At 42.0% G+C, this 27711-nt stretch overlaps 1 protein-coding gene across 1 annotated transcript; it reads left to right on the top strand.

Annotated features, from left to right (window-relative positions):
* Window positions 1–294: 294 nt before the first annotated feature.
* On the top strand, window positions 295–15606 carry LOC109889229 (ATP synthase subunit delta, mitochondrial-like). The gene is made up of 5 exons (XM_020480505.2): window positions 295–523; window positions 1494–1647; window positions 10999–11087; window positions 13939–14081; window positions 15466–15606. Exons 1-4 carry the CDS (start codon window positions 407–409, stop codon window positions 14059–14061), a joined length of 483 nt encoding a protein of 160 aa, XP_020336094.1. The 5' UTR covers window positions 295–406; the 3' UTR covers window positions 14062–14081; window positions 15466–15606.
* The last annotated feature ends 12105 nt before the right edge of the window (window positions 15607–27711 follow it).

The following is a 27711-nucleotide window of genomic DNA, read 5'->3' as shown; positions in this document are numbered from 1 at the left end:
TGATGGGTCAGTGATGATCTTATCAATCATCTCATCAGTGGATCCTGTTTGACATTCTAACGGCGCCACCCCCTGGCTGTGAAATGTTGCACACTGCCACATATGCCTTCACTTTTTCAATAAATCTGTCTATTTACAACGGCAGATAAACAAAAATATGAAGTATTCCATGTTAAAGATCACACCGAACGAGACACATTTTCAGATTGAACACTGAGGCATACGAATCCTTGGGTTGAATGTGTTGCCTCTAGAAAATAACTACATTTCCCATCATCCTTTGAACGCTCATAAGGCATTGTTGTTCGGTCCAATGTCCTTGTCCTATCAGACGCACACTGTTTGACTGACTTCGCGCAAGGGCTTGGGGATTCGTTTGTACTTGAATTATATTCATTCAAACAAAATGATGGCAGCAAGGTTTCTCCGTTGCTCTCTCCCTGTATTGAGGCAAGCAAGATGCTACGCCGACGCACCTTCAGGTTCTGCCCAGATGTCATTCACATTTGCCTCGCCAACGCAGGTAATATAGTCCGGGGTTGACAAGGCTTATGCTATTGGCCTCCGGTAGAGTCCTAGCTAGCTATCTCCATTGATATAACCAAAGACAGATATAACGCCACTCTCTTAATAATAAAGACACATTATCCAACCATACGCATGTAGTTAGCTAGCGAAAAATGCCTGTGGCGTGCACACCGCTCAATGGCTACCTAGTTTAACTTGGTAACGTTAGCGAGTTAGCGTACCTACTTTTTAACTGTGCATGTAACAGTTAGTTGTAAATTGACGCTCGCGCGTGTATATTCTTCCAACCAAGCCTCGCCAAATCAATTTGGCATGCCTAAATTGTTCTGTGCAACAATGTGTCCCTGTGTTGCCACTTGCTAGCTAACGTTAGATTGCAATAAATAACCTGTTTGTCAACGCTAGTTACCACAATGGATCACAGGCCCTTGCACTTTCTTATGATTTCACCTTGGGACTATAAATGGATTACAGTACTCTTCAATTGTTAGCAACCATTTCTGATTTAATCATTCGATTGGCTAAATCTTCAGGAGTGTGCTGACTCCACCTTCTTTGTCACAACTAGCTAGCTATTCTGTTAGTTATCTAGGTACAAGTTAGCGTTATAGCTAGCTAGATGTCACTGAAGTGCATCTGACAGTAATTTACTACCTTGTTGGAAACAGTCTTACCTAGTTACGTAAATCAACATTAAATAAGATAATTATGTTTGCTTTTCAACCTGTCAGACACTAATGGCATATTATATAACGTATGATAACATAACTGCAATGTACCTTACCAGAACCTCATTGACAACTAAAATATAGTAACATCTCAGTAAATAAGCATGGACTTTATCCATTAGAACAATTATCTAGTACTGCATGCAGATGCTGTATATTTCCACAGATTATATTCAAATTCAATGCTAAGAAAATCAATAATAGTCAATGTAATGTATGTGTTTCTCCTTCTCCCAGGTGTACTTCAAGGAGGCCAGTGTGAAACAGGTTGACGTGCCCACGCTGACTGGTGCTTTCGGTATCCTCCCTGCCCATGTCCCCACGCTGCAGGTTCTCCGGCCCGGAGTGGTCACCGTGTTCAATGATGATGGCTCCGCAGCAAAGTTCTTTGGTGAGATTTTGCTTGATGGCTCAGTGGTCTGATAACCTCATGTGAGTTTATGCTTCAAACATAAAGGGCAAAGAGGAGGCTCATGAGTGTACCGGTTGGACGCATGAGGTGTGAGTAGCTCTGTTTTGTACGGTCAACTGTGGTTATATGTAGAAACCAGATAACAAAGTTAAAGCAAGCCCCTTGATTAATCAAGTCTACAAGAAACTGGGAGAGTGAGCAATCCGTTTGCTAAACAGCGCCGCGACATGAATCCAACAGACCATTGCCGCCTTCGAAGGAAATGGCAACTTGGAGACGCAAACAAAAATTAAATGCTGTCCAGGAAAACATAGCTTTAATACTCTCAATGCACACCAAAACTGCTACAATTGTTGAAGAAAAAAAATTGCAGATTCACTCAGAGGATATTGTGTCAGATACGCACAAACAAGGCGTGCGCATGAATTAACAACATTTGCCTTTTGGGAACAAGGTTGTGAACTTGAGAAGAATTGGACCAGCAAGAAAACACAATCTGACGTAATGAGAATATTGTCCTGACCAGAAGATTACGAAAAAGGAGAAATTCCAGAAATGTGGTCAAACTGTTATCAGAGGAACTTGTCCTGGGTATATCACCAGAGGATCTGGAACGATACTACTGGATCGGAGTGAAACAGAAGAATGCTAAATACCCACTCATGGGTATCATCAAACTATGGAACTTTCAGACCAAAGTCAAGGGGGAAGTTGGTCAAAATCCAAGGCCAGACTTTTTGATTTGTCCAGGACCGGTCTGCATGATTTCTATTGATATCTGAATTCCAGAGTTGACATCTAAATGAATGAAATCTGGGATGTCTGAGGTGTTTACCAGGTTTATTTGCAGTGTTTTATATTTGTTTAACCTGTAGTTTGGCTCTCTTCAAAATTAAAATATAATATTTTGGCTTATGTTCAGAAATATATATATTTCTTGTAAATACTTTATGGGCTTTTTCTAACATTTAGTGTTTTTACTTTACTCAGATTTAACTTGAACTGAGTATGAGAGTATCATTCCCCTAAAGTATGCATAAAAAGATCCCAAATTATGTCATCTGTCTGCTTTCCTCTGTCTACATTTGTAATGCTAAAAGGTCTTTATTTTTACGTTTACTCATTTAAGAAATTTAGATCTGTTCGTTCTCCATATTTCTTCGCTAAGTGCATTTTCAACAGAATTTTCTGTTGGGGTAATTCTGCATGATACAGGAGAATGATCCTATATCATGGCTCTTTGAAGACTGTACATTTTGTTTTAAATACGTCTTGGTAAGTTTTAATAAGATAATGAATATATATTCTCTGAACATAAATCTTAACTATAGAAGCTTTTAAAATTGTTATCAGCAGACCAAGAGTCACTAAAATAAATATCACCCAAAAATAAATAAATGGGCGCTGTTACAAAGTTCTCAAGGCAAAAAGTATGGACTGCTTTCCCATAGAATTTGAGTTGACATTCTGGGACAGAAGAAGTGCTCCCATTTACTCAAATGATGTCACACATCACTTCAGAGTTCCATGTATCAAACCGTTATATTAAATTGAGGAAAATATGGAGTCCTCTGCAGCGTTCAGACCCATAAGTGGCAACGAAAAGAATAACTCCTAAACAGAATGGCAAGTCTTACCATACAAGAACATGTTTCAATATAATACACTAACAAAATTAATGTAGATTTATCAATGGCTGTTGTCAAATGTCTTGAATAGCCTTTTCTATTCAAATCTTCAACTTTTCAGCTCAAATGATACATTTCTTAAAAATACACATTTGAAACATCTTTAGAAATGGGCACGAGACAGGAATGCCCTCTGTCCCTCATCCTGTTTGCACTAGCAATTGAACCGCTTGCAGAAAGAATTAGACAGGACCCAAACGTAACAGGTATTGGTAAAGATGAATATAAACTAAGCTTATTTGCCAACGATATAACTGACTGTTATTAAACTAAATGCCCCCTTTAAAATTTTGAAAATGTTATATCCTGAGATGGGGAAAAAAGAAAACTATAGGGAAAAAGACAACCTCAGGGTCTACAGAAATCCTTCAACACTAGAACTACCTGGCCTTTCAGGCTATAAGTACCTGCTAGAGAACATTGCCGGCCGTCTACTTAAGCATATGCATCAGATGCATATTATCCTGAAAGGTGCAGGAATCATAAGCGCCAATGCTCAATAAATAAAGGATTAATTGCATGAATAAATAAACTTGGCAAAAAAAGAAGTCCCTTTTTCAGGACCATGTCTTCCAAATATAATTCGTAAAAGTCAAACTTCACAGATCTTCATTGTAAAGGGTTTTAACACGGTTTCCCATGCTTGTTCAATGAACCATAAACAATTAATGAACATGCACCTGTGGAACGATTGTTAGTGTCTTAATTGCCTTCTGTCTGTAAGCTGTTATGGCCACAGTTATGAAAACTTAGAACACTAAAGAGCCTTTCTACTCTGAAAAACACAAAGAAAGATGCCCAGGGTCCCTGCTCATCTGCGTGAACGTGCCTTAAGCATGCCGCAAGGAGGCATGAGGACTGCAGATGTTGCCAGGGCAATAAATTGCAATGTCCGTACTGTGTGAGGCCTAAGCCAGCTCTACAGGGAGATGGGACAAACAGCTGATTTTCCTCACAGTGGCAGACCACGTGTAACAACACCTGCACAGGATTAGTACATCCGAACATCACACCTGCGGCACAGGTACAGGATGGCAACTGCCCGAGTTACACCAGAAACGCACAATCCCTCCATCAGTGCTGAGACTGTCTGCAATAGGCTGATAGAGGCTGGACTGTTGTAAGGCAGGTCCTCACCAGACATCACCGGCAACAACGTCGCCTATGGGCACAAACCCACCGTGCTGGACCAGACAGGAATGGCAAAAGGTGCTCTTCACTGACGACTGGCGGTTTTTGTCTCACCGGGGGTGATGGTCGGATTCACGTTTATCGTCGACGGAATGAGTGTTACACCGATGCCTGTACTCGGGAGCGGGATCGAGGTGTAGGGTCCGTCATGGTCTGGGGCGGTGTGTCACAGCATCATCAGACTGCCTGTAATGACAAGCTCAATCTCAACACTGTGTTACAAGGATGACATGTGGTACCTGTCCTGCAGGCTTATCCTGACATGAACCTCCAGCATGACAATGCCACCACGCACAGAATGAGTCGTATGGATGATTTCCTGCAAGACGGGAATGTCAGTGTTCTGCCATGGTCAGCAAAGAGCCTGGATCTCAATCACATTGAGCAACTGGGGTAACATCTCACAGCAAGAACTGGCAAATCTGGTGCAGTCCATGAGGAGGAGATGCACTGCAGTACTTAATGCAGCTGGTGGCAGCACCAGATACTGACTGACTTTTGATTTTGCCTTCCCCTTTGTTCTGGGACACATTATTCCACTTCTTGTTCAGTTTGTCTCAGTAGTTGAATCGTCTGTTCTTACAAATATTTACACATAAAGTTGGAAAATAAACACAGTTGACAGTGAGAGGATGTCTTTGTTTGCTGAGTTTATTAGTGGGAATATATGTTTGAAAGAAGTTATTTGTTAGTCAAGGATATGTTTAGTATAATTCTACAGTCCTAGGAAAACAATGCCTGTAACTTATTTTAGTTTATTTTACAATAACAATAGTGCAATCCATTTGATCAACTTTATTTGATTAGTTAAGTCAAGTTACAGCTTCTTTTGACATGGTAGAAACAAATAATGTATTAATATAACCAGACAGGTGCCAAAGTTAAACAAAAGCACCAGTTTATGAACAATTGTAAGGGATGAATTACATAAATGGCATATTTTTGGTTAGTAGCCAGAGCAACGCTGCTGTGTGAGCGGTCGTGCTGAAGGCATGGACAGCGCGCATATTCTTGCAAAAAGTGACATTTGGAAATAGAGCTGCACCTCTTGAATTATGACAACGGTAAGTGTCATCGAAACACCAGATTTATGCTTTCTAATACTTTATAGAAATCAATGTTTTACCTGCATGTGACTCTGAAGGAGGATTTGATCGGGATGATCCTTTCCTGCATCTTTAAATATAACTGTGCGCACATCTCTATGTACAATCTGACAGCTGTTAAGCTTAATATTGTCACTCATCAGATTGTCAATTTAATCTGGTCTATAGGCTCTCTTATTGTGTGAAATTAGTTTGGATGTGCATGCTGACTGGCATATTTTGATTCCCGCTCAAGTTGGATAGAGTCAAGGATATGTCTTGCATTATTTTGAAGGCCTACTGCAACACAGTATGTTTTCATTTCTATTAGAATACATTTGATTAGTAATGGTTACAATAAATAAAACTATCCTGTAACTGCTTATTTTTACAAAGTTAAACGTGAAAGAGAACAGTGTCAACCCAAAGGCGCACTGTCCAATTATTTGTTGCTGATTTTAATAGGCATAACAGTCCTTACACAATTTGTCTTTCTAAGTTTTTAAATCAACCTCTTCACCCTCATCATTCAGTTAGGCCTCATTTTAAATTGAATTGTGAAGTAAGGTACACAATTATCACCTGTTAATCCATTTGTCATTCAGCGACGAGTGCGACACACTAGCGCCTGCATGGGTACCAACAATCTACAGCACGTGATATCTAAAGGCGTCCTAAAATTCAGAATCAAATTGCATAATGAATCATAGTATTTCTAAAATTCGCCCACATGGAAAACCTAACATTGAAATAACATTTCAATGACAGAATTAAAAAGGAAATTTGGACTGACCAATGTAGACATTTACAAATACAGCTGAAGTCGTAAGTTTACACACACCTTAGCCAAATACATTTAAACTCAGTTTTTCAGGATTCCTGACATTTAATCTTATTAAACATTTATTGTCTTAGGTCAGTTAGGATCACCGCTTTTATTTTAAGATTGTGACATGTCAGAATTATAGTAATGATTTATTTAAGCTTGTATTTCTTTCGTCACATTCCCAGTGGGTCAGAAGTTTACATCCATCAATTAATATTTGGTAGCATTGCCTTTTAAATGTAACTTGAGTCAAATGTTTTGGGTAGCCTTCCACAAGCTTCCCACAATAAGTTGGGGGAATTTTGGCCCATTCCTCCTGACAGAGCTGGTGGAACTGAGTCAGGTTTGTAGGCCTCCTTGCTCGCACATGCTTTTTCAGTTCTGCCCACAGATTTTCTATGGATTGAGGTCAGGGCTTTGTGATGGCCACTCCAATACCTTGACTTATTTGTCCTTAAGTCATTTTGCCACAACTTTGGACGTATGCTTGGGGTCATTGTCCATTTGGAAGACCCATTTGTGACCAAGCTTCAACTTCCTGACTGATGTCTTGAGATGTTGCTTCAATATATCCACATTATTTTCCATGCTCATGATGCCATCTATTTTTGTGAAGTGCACCAGTCCCTCCTGCAGCAAAGCACCCCCACAACATGATACTGCCACCCCCCCGTGCTTCACGGGATGGTGTCCTTTGCAGGCCTGCCCCTTTTTCCTCCGAACATAATGGTTATGGCCAAACAGTTCTATTTTTGTTTCATCAGACCAGAGGACAATTCTCCAAAAAGTACAATCTTTGTCCCCATGTGCAGTTGCAAACCATTGTCTGGCTTTTTTATGGAAGTTTTGGAGCAGTGGGATTCCTTGCTGAGCAGCCTTTCAGGTTGTCGATATAGGACTTGTTTTACTGTGGATATAGATATTTTTGCACATGTTTCCTCCATCTTCACAAGGTCTTCTGTTCTGGCACCAAAATACGTTCATCTCTAGGAGACAACATGTCTCCTTCCTGAGCGGTATGACGGCTGCGTGGTCCCATGGTGTTTATACTTGTGTAATATTATTTGTACAGGTGAACGTGGTACCTGCAGGCATTTGGAAATTGCTCCCAAGGATGAACCAGACTTTTGTGGAGGTCTACAATTTTCTTTCTGAGGTCTTGGCTGATTTCTTTTGATTTTCTCATGATGTCAAGCTAAGAGGCACTGAGTTTGAAGGTAGGCCTTGAAATACATCCACAGGTACACCTCCAATTGACTCGTGATTTTGCCGTGTGTGTGGAATTAGCCCTGTTTTTGCAAGAGCACCAACATTGTCATGCAGATTGCTTAAATTCTGAGTTCATTCTCATTTCTGTACCCGCGGAACTGAAGCAAGCAATTGCCACGCACTTAGATGAGCTTGCAAAGTCTCAACGGATACTTCCCTACAAGAGTCATATCCAGCATGAGTGAGACAGCCGTTCACATTTAGTGTTGAGACAACAGATGTCAATGATGAATACCTCGATGAAATCATTGAAATTCAGCAGAGCCAGGTTCAACAGCAACTCTTCAGAACAACAACGCTTTCAACGTTTTGGTGTCAACAAATGGTAACGTACCCTGTTATTGCTAAGAAAGCTCTGGAGATTTTCATACCGTTTGTTACAACATATCCTTTTCGAGGATGCTGGACTTAAAAATGAAGAAAAGCAACATACTTTGTTTGTGAAAATGACATGAGATTGGCACTTGCCAAGGTGAAGCTGCGCATTTCTGAACTGGTCTCTGAAAGGCAACAGCAGAAGTCACATTGATTTGCAGCAAATATTCATTATTATGTTTTTGTTTGAAAATCATGTTTTGATGATTTTGTTCTTTGAACACAGTGACGTTGATGCACGGTTCATTTTGTGCACCAGTAAAATATGTTTTGAATTTGAAAAAATCATATTTTATTTTTCCAATTAAGGAGGGTTCGGTGAATGCGCATATGAAACTTGTGGGGTTCAGTACCTCCAAGGTTAAGAACCACTGCTCTACTCCCTTGCATGAGCTCTAACTAAAAGGGTTAGTTCAATAGGTGTAGCAACATGGTGGGAATTCCTCTGTTCTTAACCCTTTATGAAATGGTGGGTGAGTCTCTGACCTCTTATGGCATGAGGCGATCACCTAAAATGTATTTGATTCACTATGGCTAGATTTTTCCTCTGACACCCATGTGTACAAATACCAGTGTATGTGGTAGGCTGATATTTTTTGGATTTTACATTTTTAATGACCTCTTGATATCAACTTAGAAATCATTGCTTTTATTAATCAGATATTTAAGCTACTTAGATACAGTGCTTGCGCATGCCTTCTGTGTTTCTAGGTGATCGCAATGGTAAGTTCCATGTCAATAACTGGCCACTTTAATGTGGACCATACAGCAGGGGTCAGTCCTATCTCAAATTGTGGGGAAGACGATGACTGCATCCTAGACCTGGAGAAATATAACTTAGCCTACATTTGAAAGTGTTACCCTACCTCTCCCTGCTTTATAATCCACTAGAACAAAATGGCACATTTGCAGAAGTGGCTCCACTGAACATTTTTAAAGGGTGTCTGTGAAACGGGGTTAGGGAGTAGAAATAGATGGTAGTATGAATATTGTATATCGTTATATACCATAACACTACACATTGCCCATCCATGTCTGGTGATATCACCAGGTGGTAAATTATTTAATCGACATAACAGTTCAAACCCATCTACTAATAACAGCTCCTTTTCTCTACTCAAACCCAGTCCTAGCAACATTATTGCTGGATTGTTCTTTGCTGTTTTTTACAATTTGTTTTCAATTAATCACAAAGAGCCTTAATTGTTACCCAGAAATGATTTGATATTGAGAATTGCTTCATTGGACCTCTTTTAACATGGAACTTCATTTATTTAACCAGGCAAGTCAGTTAAGAACAAATTCTTATTTTCAATGACGGCCTAGGAACAGTGGGTTAACTGCCTGTTCAGGGGCAGAACGAAAGATTTGTACCTTGTCAGCTCGGGGGTTTGAACTCGCAACCTTCCGGTTACTAGTCCAACGCTCTAACCACTAGGCTACCCTGACGCCCCAGCAGGGGTCAGGCCTGTCTTGAATTGTGGGGATGACTGCATCCTTGACCTGGAGGAATCAGACTGAGCGTAGCACTTTCAAATTGTAGTCTACTTCCCTGGATTGAAATCAGCTAAAAGAACATTCTATGTTAGTGACTGCACAGAACTTTAGGAGACTGTTGCACTCTGTGCATGAAGGCAATGCATTTATTTAATTTCAATAGATTAAGTTGTCTACATGGGGCTGGGCGGTATATTTTATTTATTTAACCAGGTAGGTAATTTGGGAACATTCTCATTTACAACTGCTACCTGGCCAAGAATAAAGCAAAGCAGTTTGACAAATACCACAGAGTTACACATGGAATAAACAAACACAGTAGAAAAATATACAGTGTGTGCAAATGAGTTAAGGCAATAAATAGGCCATGGTGGCGAAGTAATTACAATATAGCAATTAAACACTGAAGTGATTGATATGCAGAAGATGAATGTGCAAGTAGAGATACCGGGGTGCAAAGGAGCAAGATAAATAATTAAATACAGTATGTGGATGAGGTAGTTGGCTGGACTATTTACAGGTGCAGTTATCTGAGAGCTGCTCTGACAGCTGGTGCTTAACTAGAGAGGGTGAAGTGTTTCTAGTTTCAGTTAAATAATAATCACCCATTTTAAAAAAATAAAAGAAATATGCAGTTTCCTTCCAGTTCTCTGCTGCCAATGACTGGAACAAAGGTGGCCAAAGGAGGAATTGGCTTTGGGGGTGACTAGTGAGATATACCTGCTGGAGCGCGTGCTATGGGTTGGTGCCGCTATGGTGACCAGTGAACTGAGATAAGGCAGGGCTTTACCTAGCAGAGACTTGATGTCACCAAACCCACTGTTTCCAGGTCGAGTATGAAGCGAGGGCCAGCCAACGAGTGTACAGTTTGCAGTGGTGGGTAGTATATGGGGCTTTGACAAAACGGATGGCACTGTGACAGACTGCATCCAATTTGTTGAGTAGTGTTGGAGGCTATTTTGTAAATTACATAATTGATGGTCTGTTTTACGAGGGATGCTTTGTTTTGCGAAATGGGAAGCTGATTCTAGATTTAATTTTGGATTGGAGATGCTTAATGTGAGTATGGGAGGAGAGTTTACAGTCTAACCAGACACCTAGGTATTTGTAGTTGTCCACATATTCTAAGTCAGAACCGTCCAGAGTAGTGATGCTGGACAGGCGGGCAGCGATCGGTTGAAGAGCATGCATTTAATTTTACTTGCATTTAAGAGCAGTTGGAGGCAACTGAAGGAGAGTTGTATTGCATTGAAGCTCATCTGAAAATTAGTTAAGTGTCCAAAGAAGGGCCAGAAGTACCATGTCTGCTTAAAGGTGGATCTGAGAATCAGTCTGCCCGGTATGATGGGTGGGTGGCTGAATAGAATAGGTTGCTTTACTCAAATTCTGTCTGTTTCAGTGAGCAGCGGGTCAATCACGGTGAACGCAGACTCCTCGGTGCAACTACTGGCTGAAGAGGCTTTCCCCCTGGACCAGCTGGATGTGGCTGTAAGTACCCAGCACCCACTCATAGACCTATTTATTATCTCTATGGCAACGGGTGGGCAACTCTTGTCCTGCAGGCCACAGGGTGGGCAGGCTTGTCTTCCAGGCCACCGCATCACAACTGATTCTAGTAATCAACTAATCATAGTTGTATAGTTGGACTGGGGTGTGTTCGTTCAGGTTCCTACCTGAATTTATCAAATAGAAATAAATTTTTGTTTTCCTTTTGGAGTAAACGGTGTCAAACGTTTTGCAACAGACAAAATATTTTGCAATAGCATCGGTGGAATGATTACACCCCTGGGGTGGATACCATTCTGTTGCGAAACATTTATTTAATTGAAGCAAACAACTGATGGACCTACCTGAATTTGTCGTTCTTTTTCAGCTAATGGTTACACACCTGGTGTAGTGTGTTAGAGCTGGGCAGGAAGACGGGCCGCAGAGGGATACCTTGCGTTTCCTTTGTCAATGGGAGCAGAATGTCCTTAAATCATTGAACCAGAGCAATCACAAGATGCTCTTTATCAGAGGAATAACAATTGCATGAACATTTCCCATCCTCTACATGTAGGATTTCTTTGTTCTCTGAAAAGCTAGGCTAGAGTTGTGATTGGCATCATTCAGCCCATGCAGTCATTGATTGAAACCCAAACCCTTTTATAAAGATGTTAACTGTGTGCAGCTCTGCTCAGTCAGACCTTAGCCATAGTTTTGCAAAAGGAAACCTTCCATGAAATGACCAAATCCCTTACTCAACAGAATTCCGCACAGCATTGGCTCAAATGTCAGTCAAAATATGTATTTGTGTGAAATGTCCCTAAGGCCATGTTGCTCTTTACTTTTCACAGCCCCATCAGCCGACTAAACACGTTCATCGTAGAGGAGCTCCCTCTTTTTCTCTTTGACCCTGTCCTAAGAAGGGCACATACAGTCAAGTTTACTCCAAAGAAATGGATGACTTTTTTTTTTCTCCCTCTGAGAACAATGCACAGGAGAAACCCTGCTGTTAATAAGGCAGGAAAGGTCAGTCACTGTTGAGTTATAGCAGATGTGCCAAGTTCCCACTGGGAGACCTTTAACTCCCAGCTATGTTTGGCATTTCTACGCTGTAATCGCTACTGTAACAAATGGGCCTTTCACAGGAAAGAGGCAATGTGAATTTGCAATGCTAGTCTCTCTCTTCCAGACCTGCCAACATGCACACAATTTTAGGTTAAAGTATGCAGGAATGAAAAGATGCCCTAAAATAGGCTTCTCATTGGCACATTGTGGTTTTTGACCCAACTGTCTGAAGTTGTAACTGATCCAATCTGAAGACTTGGGCGAGGAGAAAAGGCATCATTACAACGAAAGTAGTTAGCTCCAGCATTTAGTCAACTAAGAGAATACTTTCTTGTGAGCACTTAATCTCCAACAGTAGGTGCTAGTGCATTGTTGAGAAAGGAAACGTGGTGTTGCGATAGTTCAGTGTGCGTTTCTGCATGGATGGAGACAGACATGGCAGAGAACTGTTCTGATACCATCCTTCACAAAAAAATCAGGTTTGCCTACCTTTAAAAAAAAAATCTGAATATTAGCCCTCTAGAGTCGCTGTCTGCTCCCCGTGGGGAATCTAATTAGCATAATAAAAGAATCCCCATCAATCTTGTCAGTTTAAAAGATGTTTTGCATGGGCTGCGTCTCAATCCACCACATCTGCCAACGTTGCCCTTCCATCTGCCAACGTTGCCCTTTAGGTCAGAGATGGAGCTCTGGAACAAGCCCATAGGCCTAGTTCAGTTTCATAGTCCAAATTGGCAACAGTAAGCTAGACTACTACATTGCATCCAGTAATTTAATTATTAGAATAATCATTACCCCTACATTTAATCTAGAACAATGAGTTATTGATACCACCTCAATTTCATTTAGGATCAAACCCACTGAAAATAGTTTATTTGCCTGGCAGAAGCATAAAGAACAGGATGTCCTTTTTTTTAACTAATGTTCTATGCTCAGATTTATCCGCACAGGATTGTGCGGATACCCTGCTTCATCGCTGAAGCAGTGCTTCCCCAAACTATGCTTACAGGGACCCGCTGCCTAGCTCTGACCCTTGTCTCTAAGGCTGTGTTATTCATGCAGCCCAGTTCTTTTGCCCAATTATTGGCATTAGAGTTTAATTGATTGGTCAAAAGACCAATGGTGAGGCCTCCCGGGTGGTGCAGTGGTTTAAGGGCGCTGTACTGCAGCGCCAGCTGTGCCACCAGAGACCCTGGGTTCGCGCCCAGGCTCTGTCGTAACCGGCCGTGACCGGGAGGTCCGTGGGGCGACGCACAATTGGCCTAGTGTCGTCTGGGGTAGGGGGGGGCTTGGCCGGTAGGGATATCCTTGTCTCATCGCGCACCAGCGACTCATGTGGCGGGCCGGGCGCAGTGCGCGCTAACCAAGGTTGCCAGGTGCACGGTGTTTCCTACGACACATTGCGGCTGGCTTCCGGGTTTGATGCGCGCTGTGTTAAGAAGCAGTGTGGCTTGGTTGGGTTGTGTATCGGAGGACGCATGACTTTCAACCTTCGTCTCTCCCGAGCCCGTACGGGAGTTGTAGCGATGAGAGTAGATAGTAGCTACTAAAATTGGATACCACGAAATTGGGGAGTAAAAGGGGTAAAAAAAAAAAAAACTAAAATAAAGACATGGTGAAATATTTCTGAATTCGGCTGCCTGTGTAAATGCATCCCAAAAACTATTAGCCTCAGTTGAATGTGAAAAAAAAGTGAAGAAAGAAGACTGGTACTGTGCTAGCATATTTAGTATGCATGATGTCCTGGATATTGGGTTATGGTTCTGTATCTGACCTCTCTGCTCTTTAGGCTGCCAAGGTCAACTTGGAGAAGGCCCAGTCTGAAATGGCGTCTGCGTCTGACGAGGCTGCCAGGGCCGAGGTCCAGATCAACATAGACGCCAACGAAGCAATCGTCAAAGCCCTGGAGTAGACCGCGCACTGGTCTTTGTGGTACGTATTGCAACCATGTACCTCTGTGAGGTGGTCGAAGTGTAGAGCATATGAGCTTCACATCTGACCTAGATGCTGTTGGAAAAGCTTTAAAATGCATCCAATCCTCGCTCATATCCTCGCCGCGATCAGGGTGTATTTTAAAGGCTTACACTTGCCGAGCTAATCGCCTACCAGCTATTTTTTCTGAAAGCAGACAGCACAGTGACTGGATGATGACAAGTTATGCACATTTCAGCCACTAGGTGCAGGATAGATCTTGTTACCAAGCTTTGACGTTGGCTAACAGAATTGCCATCATGCGCTCTGTTTGAAGGAGAGATTTCCATGACTTGATCACTGATCTCACGCAAGTGAGTTCAGAGCTTGTTTCAGCATGGGCAGCGCTATTGAGTACATTCACCGTTTTGAAGTAGTCAACTAGGTGGGACCCTAAAGAATGATAGAGGCCTCTGGTAGCCAAAAGGCTTTAATGGCATGAGTAGCGCCATTGAGGGATTATAACGTTTTAATATAGTCAACTGGGTTGGACTTTCTACTTCATTGGCTGATCCATCCTGGTGACCCTGTTGGAGTCATGTCCAATCGGGTCATCAGGAGGGATCGGACAATCAATTTTCAGCGAACTGAAAAGAGGAGTGACCCATGGATATGTGTGCTTTGGGGACCTTTAACAGAATGTGACTGGCAGAACGGGTGTTGTATGTGGAGGACGAGGGCTGCAGTAGGTATCACCCTATCAAAAGCTTTGGCCAAGTCAATAAAAATAGTTTTTTTGTGTCAAGTTTCAGGAGCTCCTTTAGCACCTCGGACTAGGTGACTGCCTGCAGAGGGAAACTTTGTAGAGGGGCAGGGGGAAAAGAGCGAAGCATCAGGTATAGTTGCATTAGAAGGGGTGGGAGATGAGGAAATATTGGACGGGCAAGGAGGCATGGCTGAGGCATAGGAATCCTGAATTAATAGTGGTGATTCGAGCTCAGCCATGTGCTTCTTGTCAGTAAAAAAAAACACTTCAACTTTAAGGGACATGGGCAGCTGTGAGGAGGGTTTATTTTCTTTAACCGTTTTCCAGAACCACTTGGTTAGACCAACAGAAGTGGAGTAACTGCCAGATCACAGACGAACCAGGGGCTGGACCTGTTTTTTAATTTTTTATTCGTGTTTTCTTTATGGGGGTGTGTTTGGTTAACAATACCACTGAAAATATCAAAGGTCCAAGTATCCTTGACCGAGGGGTTCAAGCTGAGTCTTCCATTTTATCTCTATGGTTCAGTAAGTATTTGAACAGGTTGTTGGGTCTTTAGCACACCCCAATGTTATGTCAGACTGTTTTTATTTCTGGATGACTGTACTTACCGTAATCAGATTTTCACCTTTGTTCCAGGTGTCGTGTTGGTATAAAGGAAATGAAAATTCTCCAACTGTTTCCAGGACCAGTCAAGTCAGTAACTGCAAGATCTCATGCTTGCTTTGTACAGTGGAATGAAATGACCAATAAATGTATTTGGATTTACCTGCCAATAATTCTGTATTTTTGTTCCTTTCTATGTAGGATTCAATGACTGGTATTGTGTGCTAAATTTTGTAAGGGAAAAAAGACCAAACGTACATTTATTCTGTGTACAATGTGTTTTTCCTGTATTTTGTGGTTATACTTAATGCAGTTCTGCTTTCCGCCACTTGGCGAGTCTTCGTAGACCAGTCAAAGCAGGTAGCGAATGGAGCAAAGTCTGTTCCCATTGTGGTGAGACAAACCCATTAACCAAGGGTAGCTATTACAATCACCTTTTGTTTTGGCTATGTTGTGATTTCTCAAGTGTTATTAATTAATTGAAGGCATCAAATGTTATTTTTGTCCATACTGATTTTGGTGGTATGCTTGATTTTGTTTCACATTTCGTCAGCAGGTGGTTAGCTTTGGTGTTACTCAATGTATGTGGGGGGGGGGGGGGGCTGTTGACCATGTAAAGATCTCCATCACTCCCTCTGTCTCTCAGTGTGGGAATGTTCTTTGAGTCAATATGGTTACCTCAGGTTTTTGTGGTGCTGTCCATTTTAAAACTGCAATTAGTGTAAAAAAAAAAGGGCTCTGGTTGAGACCATTTGGTTCCATCTTAACAAAAGCACTCCAGAGTTCTAATCATGTTCTGACTCAAGACTTTCAGTCCTCCAACCACAACCTGTTTTATGAATGTTTACTCTCACCAGGCCTCAAATAATTATTGTGTGCAAGTACAGTTGAAGTCGGAAGTTTACATACACTTTAGCTAACTACATTTAAACTCAGTTTTTCACAATTCCTGACATTTAAGCCAAGTAAAAATTCCTTGTCTTAGGTCAGTTAGGATCACCACTTTTTATTTTAATGTGAAATGTCAGAATAATAGTAGAGAATTATTTATTCAGATTTTCTTTCATCACATTCCCAGTTGGTCAGAGGTTTACATACACTCAATTAGTATTTGGTAGCATTGCCTTTAAATCTAACTTGGGTCAAATGTTTCTGGTTGCCTTCCACAAGCGTCCCACAATAAGTTGGGTGAATTTTGGCCCATTCCTCCTGACAGAGCTGGTGTAACTGAGTCAGGTTTGCAGGCCTCCTTGCTCACACACACTTTTTTAGTTCTGCCCACAAATTTTCTATAGGCTTGAGGTCAGGGCTTTGTGATGGCCACTCCAATACCTTGACATACTTGTCCTTAAGCCATTTTGCCACAACTTTGGAAGTATGCTTGGGGTTATTGTCCGTTTTGAAGACCCATTTGCGACCAAGCTTTAACTTCCTGACTGTCTTGAGACGTTGCTTCAATATATTCAGTTTTCCTCATGCCATCTATTTTGTGAAGTGCACCAGTCCCTCCTGCAGCAAAGCAACCCACAACATGATGCTGCCACTCCCGTGCTTCACGGTTGGGATGGTGTTCTTCGGCTTGCAAGCATCCCCCTTTTTCCTCCAAACATAATGGTCATTATAGCCAAAGAGTTCTCTTTTTTTGTTTCATCAGACCAAAGGACATTTCTCCAGTTTCTCCCCATGTGCAGTTGTAAACTGTAGTCTGGCTTTTTTTATGGCGGTTTTGGAGCAGTGGCTTCATCCTTGCTGAGCGGCTTTGCAATAGCATTGCTCAACAATATGTCATAACATGATGCCATATGCTGGTTAAACGTTTTGTCAGTCCCCCTTAACTACACCAGGCTTATTGAACTTCTATTTCAGTCAATGGTGACTCATTTACTAATCTCATTTAACCCAAAACTAAAATCTTGCATAAATAGTACTGTAGTTCTGACCAAATTATGTTTATATAGTAGATGTGTCTGTTCATGAGATGACTAACTTCAGCCCTACAGCCACTCAAGTGTCTTTTGGGTATAAAGGGCGCACTGGATACTTGTTTGTAAGACCTCTTTATTGGTATTAAAGCAATGTACATTTAACAAAAACATCAATGCAACAAGAGTTGGTCCCATATTTCATGAGCTGAAATACAAGATCCCATAAATTGTCCATACACCTGAAGTTTATTTCTCTCATTTTGTGCACAAATCTGTTTATATCCCTCTTAGTGAGCATTTTCTCCAAGATCATCCATCTGATAGATTTGGCATATCAAGAATCATATTAAATGCTGGGGACAAAATGCCACTAAAATATGCATTTTTGTCATAACACAATGCTACAAATGTTTAAGTCATGAGGGAGCGTGCAATTGGCATGCTCACTGTAGGAATGTCCACCAGTGCTGTTGCCAGAGAGTTGAATGTTAATTTCTCTACCATAAGCCACCAACATCGTTTTAGAGAATATGGCAGTACGTCCACCGGCCTCACGACCGCGTGTGGTCGAGCGGTTTGCTTATGTCAACGTTGCGAACAGAATGCACCATGGTGGCGTTATGGTATGGGCATGCATAAACTACGGACAACGAACATAATTGCATTTAATTAATTGCAATTTGAATGCACAGTGATACCGTGACGAGGCACTGAGGCCCATTTTTTTAAGGTATCTTAAACCAACATGTGTATCTGTATTCCCAGTCACGTGAAATCCATAGATTTGGGCCTAATGAATCCTCTCTGACGTTGTGCAGTACGAAATGGCTGAAAGGGTGTGTCTCTGTCTAGGTGTGGTTGTGACTTGGCTGGGGTCGATGTGTAAAATATCCCCGGCTCTTCCTGGGACTGCTGACAATGTTTTTGTTTCAGTGTTTCATTCCAATTGGAGGGGTGTCACATTCTAGAGGGATTTGGGGAGTGCCAGGGTGAGGCTGTGGGCACATGGGTCTAGAAGTGTGTTAACCCCCTCCACTTACTAACACTTGTGATTCACTGTGTAAGTGGGGGCAAGCACTTATCGAGCAAGCAGCATGTGCTTTCATGCTCCCACTAAAATGGTAGGCCTATGTACATTTAGATTTAGTCAATAAATAGGTTGGTAGAAAATGACTTTGCAGCAGCTGTAAAAATATAACGTTGCACCAGCGCTGTTAATTTGCCAAGCCATTCATGTCCAATTGGCCAGTGATGTAATCATGTTGGGAGGGAGAGGAGACTTTGCGAAGGACGAACACTTTCATGTTTTTGTATGTCCTAGAAACCTTTTCATCCTGTGATGTATTGTCATTACTGATCACACACAGTCAATTCTACGTGTTATTCACAGCTTTTTGCTACCATCATTGGGAGAGCCTCTTCTAGGGCGACAGGTAGCCTAGCAGTTAGAGCATTGGGCCAGTAACAGAAAGGTTGCTGGTTCGAATACCTGAGCCGACAAGGTAAAAAATATGCCAATGTGCCCTTGAGCCAGGCACTAACCCTAATTTGCTACAGGGGCGTCGTACTACTATGACTGACCCTGTAAAACAACAAATTTCACTGCACCAATCCAGTGTATGTTACAATAAAACACAGAGAGTGCTCATTCCAAGGTTTTTCTTTTTCACTGTGCCTTGCAAAAGTATTAATCTCCCCTGGCATTTTTCCTATTTAGTTGCATTACAGCCTGTAATTTAAATAGATTATTTGGATGTCATGTAATGGACAAACACAAAATATACCAAATTGGTGAAGTGAAATGAAAAAAATAACTTGTTCCAAGAAATTGTAAAAAATAAAAACAGAATAGTGATGCGTGCAACCCCCCCCAAAAAATATATTTTTATTCCAAGTTGTAAGGCAACAAAATAGGAAAAATGTCAAGAGGGGTGAATTCTTTCGCAAGTCACTGTACTGTTTTCTACATTGTAGAATAATAGTTTTGATGTCTTCACTATTATCACTATGAAATAACACATGGAATCATGTAGTAACCCAAAAAGTGTTAAACAAATCAAAATATATTTTAGATTCTTCAAAGTAGCCACCTTTTGCCTTGATGACAGCTTTGCACACTCTTGTCATTCTCTCAACCAGATTAACCTGGAATGCTTTTCCAACAGTCTTGAAGGAGTTCCCACATATGCTGTGCACTTGTTGGCTGCTTTTCCTTCAGTCCAACTCATCCCTAACCATCTCAATTGGGTTGAGGTTGGGTGATTGTGAAGGCCAGGTCATCTGATGCAGAACTCCATCACTCTCTTTCTTGGTTCAATAGCCCTTACATAGCCTGGAGGTGTAAGTTACATCCCTCTCCTCCTTGGCTCTTCCTCCTCCAACTCTCCATCAGTCACTCCTAAATGAGCTGTCCATTTTCATCTGTATCAAGGTTACAGTACTAAGCTGGTTGCTCTCTCTTTTTGTAAAACAGCACCACAAAGGAATGCATTTGTTACACACACCCAAGTGTGCGTCACACAGATACACAGGCACGCACAGACAGACATCTAGGACTCAAGACAGTCAAGTGATGGCTCAGGCATGTCAGTGTACTGGTAGGTCCAGACAAGTATAATGTGGTTATATGATTGGAAGGAACTTTTATTGGGGGGTAGTGCCAGAGGGAACAGATACCAAGGGGAACACCTTTTTGGGTATCTTGTTTCTCTTTTCTGGCTCATGAGTTATTTGGAAATAATAAATTATAATAATTATTATAATAATAATAATACATTTTGACAAGCAGTGAATTTCAGTGGACTTTAAAACAGAATTGACCCACAATGCGTGGTCTGTCACTCACGTCACCTCCTCCCCTTCCTTTGGCTAGCTAGGTGACCCTCCTCTCCCTGTGTGACTGAGTGCTCAGTGGTTCCCTAATCACATGCCTCTCTGCTGAAGCACTTGGAAAATATGTCATCGAGCTAGTTTCCACGAGGACAACCAAGGCAGGCAAGCAGGCATAACTCCTTTAACACGCTTAGACCAGCTCTGGCAGGGCCCAGATTCCAGCGCTGTCCTCCTCACGCCTGCATGCAACCTCCGTCCGACAACTTCCAGTCCAGGGCACAGTGGCGCTGGCACCAATGTCAGCTCCGAAGGCCTGTCGTGTGGCTGTGGCCCGGCACTAAGGGCACAGAGGAATACAGTTATCACGTGCTGATTGGCCAGTGACACTTTGTGGGAAATGACAAAAACAACGATGACAGGGACACCCATGCAGGGGTTTGGCAATATCTCAATTGATAGCAGTGAACCTGTTTGGACTGCAGGACTCCCCAAAGATAGACACGTGTAGATTGGTATAGGCTTAGAGACCACCACCAGCTTGTCCTTTAGAATGTATCCCTTTCAAAAGGGGGAATGTTCCATAGAGGATTCCCAATGATATCCGTCCTGCGTCAACCTCCTATACCCTGGCTCGGCTCACCCCCTCACGTCAGCCCATTTAAGATTTTCCACCCTCATGGTCTTGAAAACCACATTCACTGCGTATCTCTGCATATTATGGCCTGTGCCCTAGCGACCTAATATGTCAGACCAAACAGGGCTACAGGGACAGATATGATTCAATTTACCCCTTTCCATTGCAGCTATGTTTGTCAGAGGACATATTGTATTTCAGTGGTTATGAGTGCTTTCAGCCCCGGCCAGGGCGGTCAGGCATCCACAATATGCCGTCATTTGTCAATGCCCCACGTGTGTTAGGAAAGGACGGAGGTCATTCCAGAACTCCCTACAAATAGATTCTCAAGGGATTTTTCCGAAATGTTCTGAAAGATGGAAATGTGTGTGATTGAAGTGGTACTTGGTACTTATCATTCATTGACAGTCAAAGTAAATAATGTAGTGTTGCATCTATGAGAACATACTGTTAGGCCAGGAGTATTACATTATCCATTATTAGGTGTCTGACTCCCTTGCCAAGTATTTTCTTAAATAATTCATTTGGCTAATATTAGGTCTGCATGATGAACACATCCTTAACAAGCAGTTAATGTCAGATGTCAACTGGACGGTAAAAATAGACACATCTGACTAATTAACTCTGAAGTTTTTGTTGGCTGACTCGCTGTATCAAGTAACGTCAACAGAAATAGTACACCAACCTGACTAAACATAGCCAGATAGCTATCTCGCTGGACTTAGTCTGCAGTATTAACCTTGACTAGGGTCTTTTTCCCCCAGATTATTCTAGACAGTGTGAGGATTTTGTGCAACAAAAGATCTGTTAATATAAATTATTCAGAGAATAATGCAATCCTTGAAATAAGACATTTAGAAGTGTCTCTGGTGCGGAGAATTCTCCCCTCACAAGTTTTATAGCTACGGGATGCTTTTCTCTGGCAGTGGGTAGTTAAGAAGTCGAGCCACAAATTCCTTTTCGGCTGCTTATGAACTCAAGTCTGTCCTTTTGATATCTCAAGTCTCCCCTACATTAGTCATATGATATAATAGTGTAGATATAGACGGTGAGTTTGAAGTCAGAAATGATCTATTGAGAGCACTAAAAAAACTTTTATGGCTAGGGGTTCCGCTAGTGGAAAGTTTCGACAACATCCGGTGAAATTGCAGAGCGTGACATTCAAAATAAATTGTTAGAAATATTTAACTTTCATACAATCACAAGTGCAATACACCAAAATACAGCTTAACTCAGTGGTTCTTAACCTTGTTGGAGGTACTGAACTCCACCAGTTTCATATGCGCATTCACCGAACCCTTCTTAATTGGAAAAATAAAATATGATTTTTTCAAATTCAAAACATATTTTACTGGTGCACAAAATGAACCGTGCATCAACGTCACTGTGTTCAAAGAACAAAATCATCAAAACATGATTTTCAAACAAAAACATAATAATGAATATTTGCTGCAAATCAATGTGACTTCTGCTGTTGCCTTTCAGAGACCAGTTCAGAAATGCGCAGCTTCACCTTGGCAAGTGCCAATCTCATGTCATTTTCACAAACAAAGTATGTTCCTTTTCTTCATTTTTAAGTCCAGCATCCTCGAAAAGGATATGTTGTAACAAACGGTATGAAAATCTCCAGAGCTTTCTTAGCAATAACAGGGTACGTTACCATTTGTTGACACCAAAACGTTGAAAGCGTTGTTGTTCTGAAGAGTTGCTGTTGAACCTGGCTCTGCTGAATTTCAATGATTTCATCGAGGTATTCATCATTGACATCTGTTGTCTCAACACTAAATGTGAACGGCTGTCTCACCCATGCTGGATATGACTCTCTTGTAGGGAAGTATCCGTTGAGAGACTTTGCAAGCTCATCTAAGTGCGTGGCAATTGCTTGCTTCAGTTCCGAAGGTACAGAAATGTCTCAGATTCCAGATACATCTTCGATCTTACTTACACAGTCGTCCAGCAGGGGAAAGTTTGCGAAGTTATTGTTCTCTGTTCGTCGTTTCCATAACGGTAGCTTTTTTTACAAAAGCCTTCAGGTTTTCCTCCGCTTCGATGATGTTAACTCCACCGCCCTGCATCTTTTGATTGAGATGATTGAGAGCTGCGACGATATCAGCCATGTATGCTAAAATGAGAATGAACTCAGAATTTAAGCAATCTGCATGACAATGTTGGTGCTCTTGCAAAAACAGGGCTAATTCCACACGCACGGCAAAATCACGATTCAGCACCTGTCCCCGGGATAGCCACCAAATGTTAGAATGGTACGGAAGTACCTCGAATTCAGAGCCCATTTCTTTACACAGCGCACTGAAGATGCGGTGCTTCAGAGCACTATTTCGCACATAGTTCACTCATTCCACTACAATTTTTTATACTTCTGCCAGTTCTGGAGGCAAGGTTTTTGTTGCCAACGCATGCCTGTGCAGAATACAATGCGTAACAATGATGTGTGGTGCATCGGCTTTGACTAGCGCACCAAAACCAGACTTTCTTCCCAGCATGACTGGAGCTCCGTCCGAACAAACTGCAGAAACCATATCCCACGAAAGATTGTTGTCTTTGAAGAAGTCATCCACAAGTTTCTTCACATCGGCTGCCTTAGTTGTTGTTGTAAGAGGCTTACAAAATAAAAAATCTTCCTTTATCACGTCGTCTTTCACAGCGCACAAATACAGCAAACTGGCTTAGATTGGAAACGTCTGTGGTCTCATCGAGTTGAAGGCTGAATTTTGCCGGGCTTGAAATCAGATCTGCATCTACTTGAGCCAAGATGTCTTTGCTCATGTCCTCTATTCTGTCGCTGATGGTGTCATTTGAAAGAGGAATTTGGGATAACTTAACTTCAGCCTCTTTTCCCAGCACGATATTCGCCATCTTCAACACAGCTGGTTTTACGAGTGTTTCACCAATGGTGTGTGGTTTGCCCTGCTTTGCGATCAGGTAAGCAACTTCGTGCGATGCTGTGAGGATCGGTTTGTTGATGGGTACAAAGCCGAGAACAGGCAGAGTAGCCTTTTCATCGAATCTGGCTCTCTTCACCTTGAATTCAGCGAGCGTTGTGTTCTTGTATTTTCCATCTCCATGCAGCTTAAGGAAGTGTTCTCTTAGTTTTGCCGGTGCTAGACTAGAATTGCTCAACTTAGCATTGCAAATCATGCAGTTAGGACGCTGACTCCCATCACGTTCCGTTATACATGTGAATCCATATTGTACATATTCGTCCGACCACTTTCTTTTTTTGCTCGACATAGTAAGTATGAAGGGATTAAAATATTAAGAAAGAAATCACAAGACATACCATCACGACAGTCACAAGTCGACTACTGAGCGCACCAAATTCCCTGCAGCACAGATAGGCCAAGCGATATAGCGTGATCACCTGCAGCCAATGATGGCCAAGCGGGGCGTGTCATCACGAATCATATGAGTCGGATGTGTGTCTTGACCTCCGCCGAACCCCTGATCGAACCCAGGTTAAGAACCACTGGCTTAACTTCTTGTTAATCCAGCCACCGTGTCAGATTTCAAAAAGGCTTTACGGTCGAAAGCAAACCATGCTATTATCTGAGGACAGCACACCATCAAACAAACACATGACAATCATAATTCAATCCTCCAGGCACGACACAAAACTCAGAAATAATGATATAATTCATAACTTACCTTTGAAGATCTTCTTCTGTTGGAACTCCAAAATGTCCAATAAACATCACAAATGGTCCTTTTGTTCGATTAATTCTGTCGTTATATCCCCAAAATGTCAATTTATTTGGCGCGTTTGATTAAAAAAAACACTGGTTCCAACTCGCCCAACATGACTACCATATATCTAATAAATTACCTGTAATCTAGGCTGGACCCTATTCTGAATAGCTGTACTTCTTCATTTCTCTAAAGAAAAACATCAACCAATTTCTAAAGACTGTTGGCATTTAGTGGAAGCCCTAGGACCTGCAACCAAGTGCCACAGAAATCTAGGTTCCCTCAGAAAACAAATTGAAAACATAGTGAACTCAACAACAAAAAAATCCTGGATGGTTTGTCCTCTGGGTTTCGCCTGCCAAATAAGTTATGTTATACTCACAGACATTATTTTAACAGTTTTAGAAACTAGAGTGAGTGTTTTCTATCCAAATCTGCCAATTATATGCATATCCTAGCTTCTGGGCCTGAGGAGCAGGCAGTTTACTTTGGGCACGTTTTTCATCCGGAGGTGAAAATACTGCCCCCTATCCCACACAGGTTATTAAGTCATCGGTTTGTTCAATGTAACTGGGGTAGTTAAGGGTGAGGAAAGATGGCTACATTTGATTTGCATCTATTTGTACAGTAGTACAGTCCCTTTGTGGAAGTTACTGGCATATTCTGCTAATGTTAGACTATTCTCGAAACACCTGACTTCCCAGTCTGCAGTCTAGAGTGCAATGAACCCTCAGCTGTAGATTTACAGCCCACACTAGGCTGTTATCAAATCAAGTCAAATTGTATTTGTCACATACACACATTTAGCAGATGTTATTGCGAGTGTAGCAAATTGCTTGAGTTCCTAGCTCCAACAGTGCAGTAATATCTAACAATTCACAACAACACCCACATCTAAAAGTAAAATAATGAAATGAAGAAATATAGAAATATTAGGATGAGCAATGTCGGCATTGTGGCATTGACTAAAATACAGTAGAATAAGGTACAGTGGGGCAAAAAAGTATTTAGTCAGCCACCAAGTGTGCAAGTTCTCCCACAATTGAGCATCTGTAAAAGTTTGTGAGGGTCTTAGGGGCCAAGCCAAATTTCTTCAGCCTCCTGAGGTTGAAGAGGAGCTGTTGCACCTTCTTCACCACACTGTCTGTGTGGGTGGACCATTTCAGATCGTCAGTGATGTGTACGCCGAGGAACTTGAAGCTTTCCACTGTTTATCAGAGAAGGGGGAGAGAGAAAGGAGCTGGCAGAGGGAGAGAGGAAAGTCGGGGAGAAGAGGGGGCGCCCGGGACAGAACCAGAAGGAGACAGGAGTGAATGACGTCTCTCTCCAGTGACGATTGAGTGCTATTTGAAGCGTGTGATAGGGAGAAGGCCGCAGCCAGCGCGCTCTACTCCCCTGACGTCATAGATTAAATCAGGCTGCTCTGCTGGCCTTGACTGGCTGGGCAGGCGGGGCCCTGTGACTGATAATGACCTTCTGTATCAATGATTAGATTACTGCAGCCAGGAGAGAGGAGAGGATACAGGGGAAATGTCAGTTTGCTGCAGGTCTGCAGCCAGTCACTGCAGAGCAGAGCCCCTGCTCTGAGAGAGAACCATGAGAGTAGGCGATGCAGAGAAAGAGAGTTTGCGAGGAGAAATGGAGTAAATAAAGACTGCATGAAGAGAGCGAGAGAAAAAAGGGAGAGGAGGAGTGCCCGTCCAGTGCTGATTAAATTAGCCTAGCTCGTCCAACGATAAGCTCAGGATAAGCAAGGATTAGTGGCCAGGGGATTCTGCAGAGTCCAGGCATGTAGGTGTGGATGTGTTCATGCATGTGTGTGGGAGGAGGGTGAGTGGGTGGTTTCTCAACTTGTTTGGACCAAGATAGGAAATGGGTGTATCTTGTACTGATCATTGTGTACTGTACACAGTATATCTGTGCACAGTATCTGCATCTGCCTTGATACTGCCTAATTCAGCCCTGAACCTTAGTCACTGTTACTAGCCGGCTACCACCCAGTACTCTACCCTGCACCTTAGAGACTGCTGCCTTATGTACATAGTCATTGAACACTGGTCACTTTAATAATGTTTACATACTGTTTTACCCCCTTTACACGTATATAATGTATTCTAGTCAAGGGTCATCCTGTATAACTACTGCTGTACACACCTTTTCTATTCATATACCTTCCATACTGTCTATATTCAGGAATCTGACATTGCTTGTTCTGATATTTCTTAATTTCTTTTTGAAAACTTTTTGGATTATGTGTGTATTGTTTTGTATTGCTTGGCATTACTCCATTGTTCAAGCATTTTGCTGCACCTGCAAATTTGTGTACCTGTATGCTTTGATTTGACGTATTATATGTACTAGAAAACACAGGAACAGCAACATGGCAGTGTCTATTATGTCAATGACCGCTGGCTGGAAAGGTGTTGTATAACTAATGGGATTCATATTCATAAGGCCAGTCTCAAAGAAGTCACTAAGACTTAACAGAAGAAATGAGTGATGTACCAGAAGTTCATTCCTCAGTACCAAGGTGTCCCATGTTCTACTCTGCCGGGCACTTCTTCTCATTCCATGAACATTTTTCCAGTCCACACTATGTCCCTATACACTGCATCTGGCTGCCAAACAAGCAAATAAACAAATTGAGTTAACACCCTCCCGGTGTGACCAATTTCACCGCTATAAAGGTTCTTATCGTGCTCGGGTGGGCGGGGAGTGTTTTTGTGGTGCCTTTCAATGTGACAACACCACTGCCATAAAAGGCAGCAATTATCAGGTCCACTTTGTGGGGGTGTTAAGTTGCCATTTGGATCTGGCTGTGCTCTGTAAGAGTGGCTGCTGGGATGGAGGGGTGATGTCTGGCTGAGGAGCCAGTCAGGGTGTCCGACTGTCCACCTCCCGAAAAGGGATGTGCTGTGAAATAAGAATCACATTTATTTATATAGCCCTTCTGACATCAGCTGATATATCAAAGTGCTGTACAGAAACCCAGCCTAAAACCACAAACAGCAAGCAATGCAGGTGTAGAAGCACAGTGGCTAGGAAAAACTCCCTAGAAAGGCCAAGACCTAGGAAGAATCCTAGAGAGGAACCAGGCTATGAGGGGTGGCCAGTCGGGTGGAAATTATAACAGAACATGGCCAAGATGTTCAAATGTTCATAAATGACCAGCATGGTCAAATAATA

This window comes from Oncorhynchus kisutch, linkage group LG4 (assembly GCF_002021735.2).
Source record: "Oncorhynchus kisutch isolate 150728-3 linkage group LG4, Okis_V2, whole genome shotgun sequence".
Taxonomy (NCBI): Eukaryota; Metazoa; Chordata; class Actinopteri; order Salmoniformes; family Salmonidae; genus Oncorhynchus; species Oncorhynchus kisutch.
Note: the sequence above shows the minus strand (reverse complement) of the source record. Positions and strands in the feature narration are given on the sequence as shown.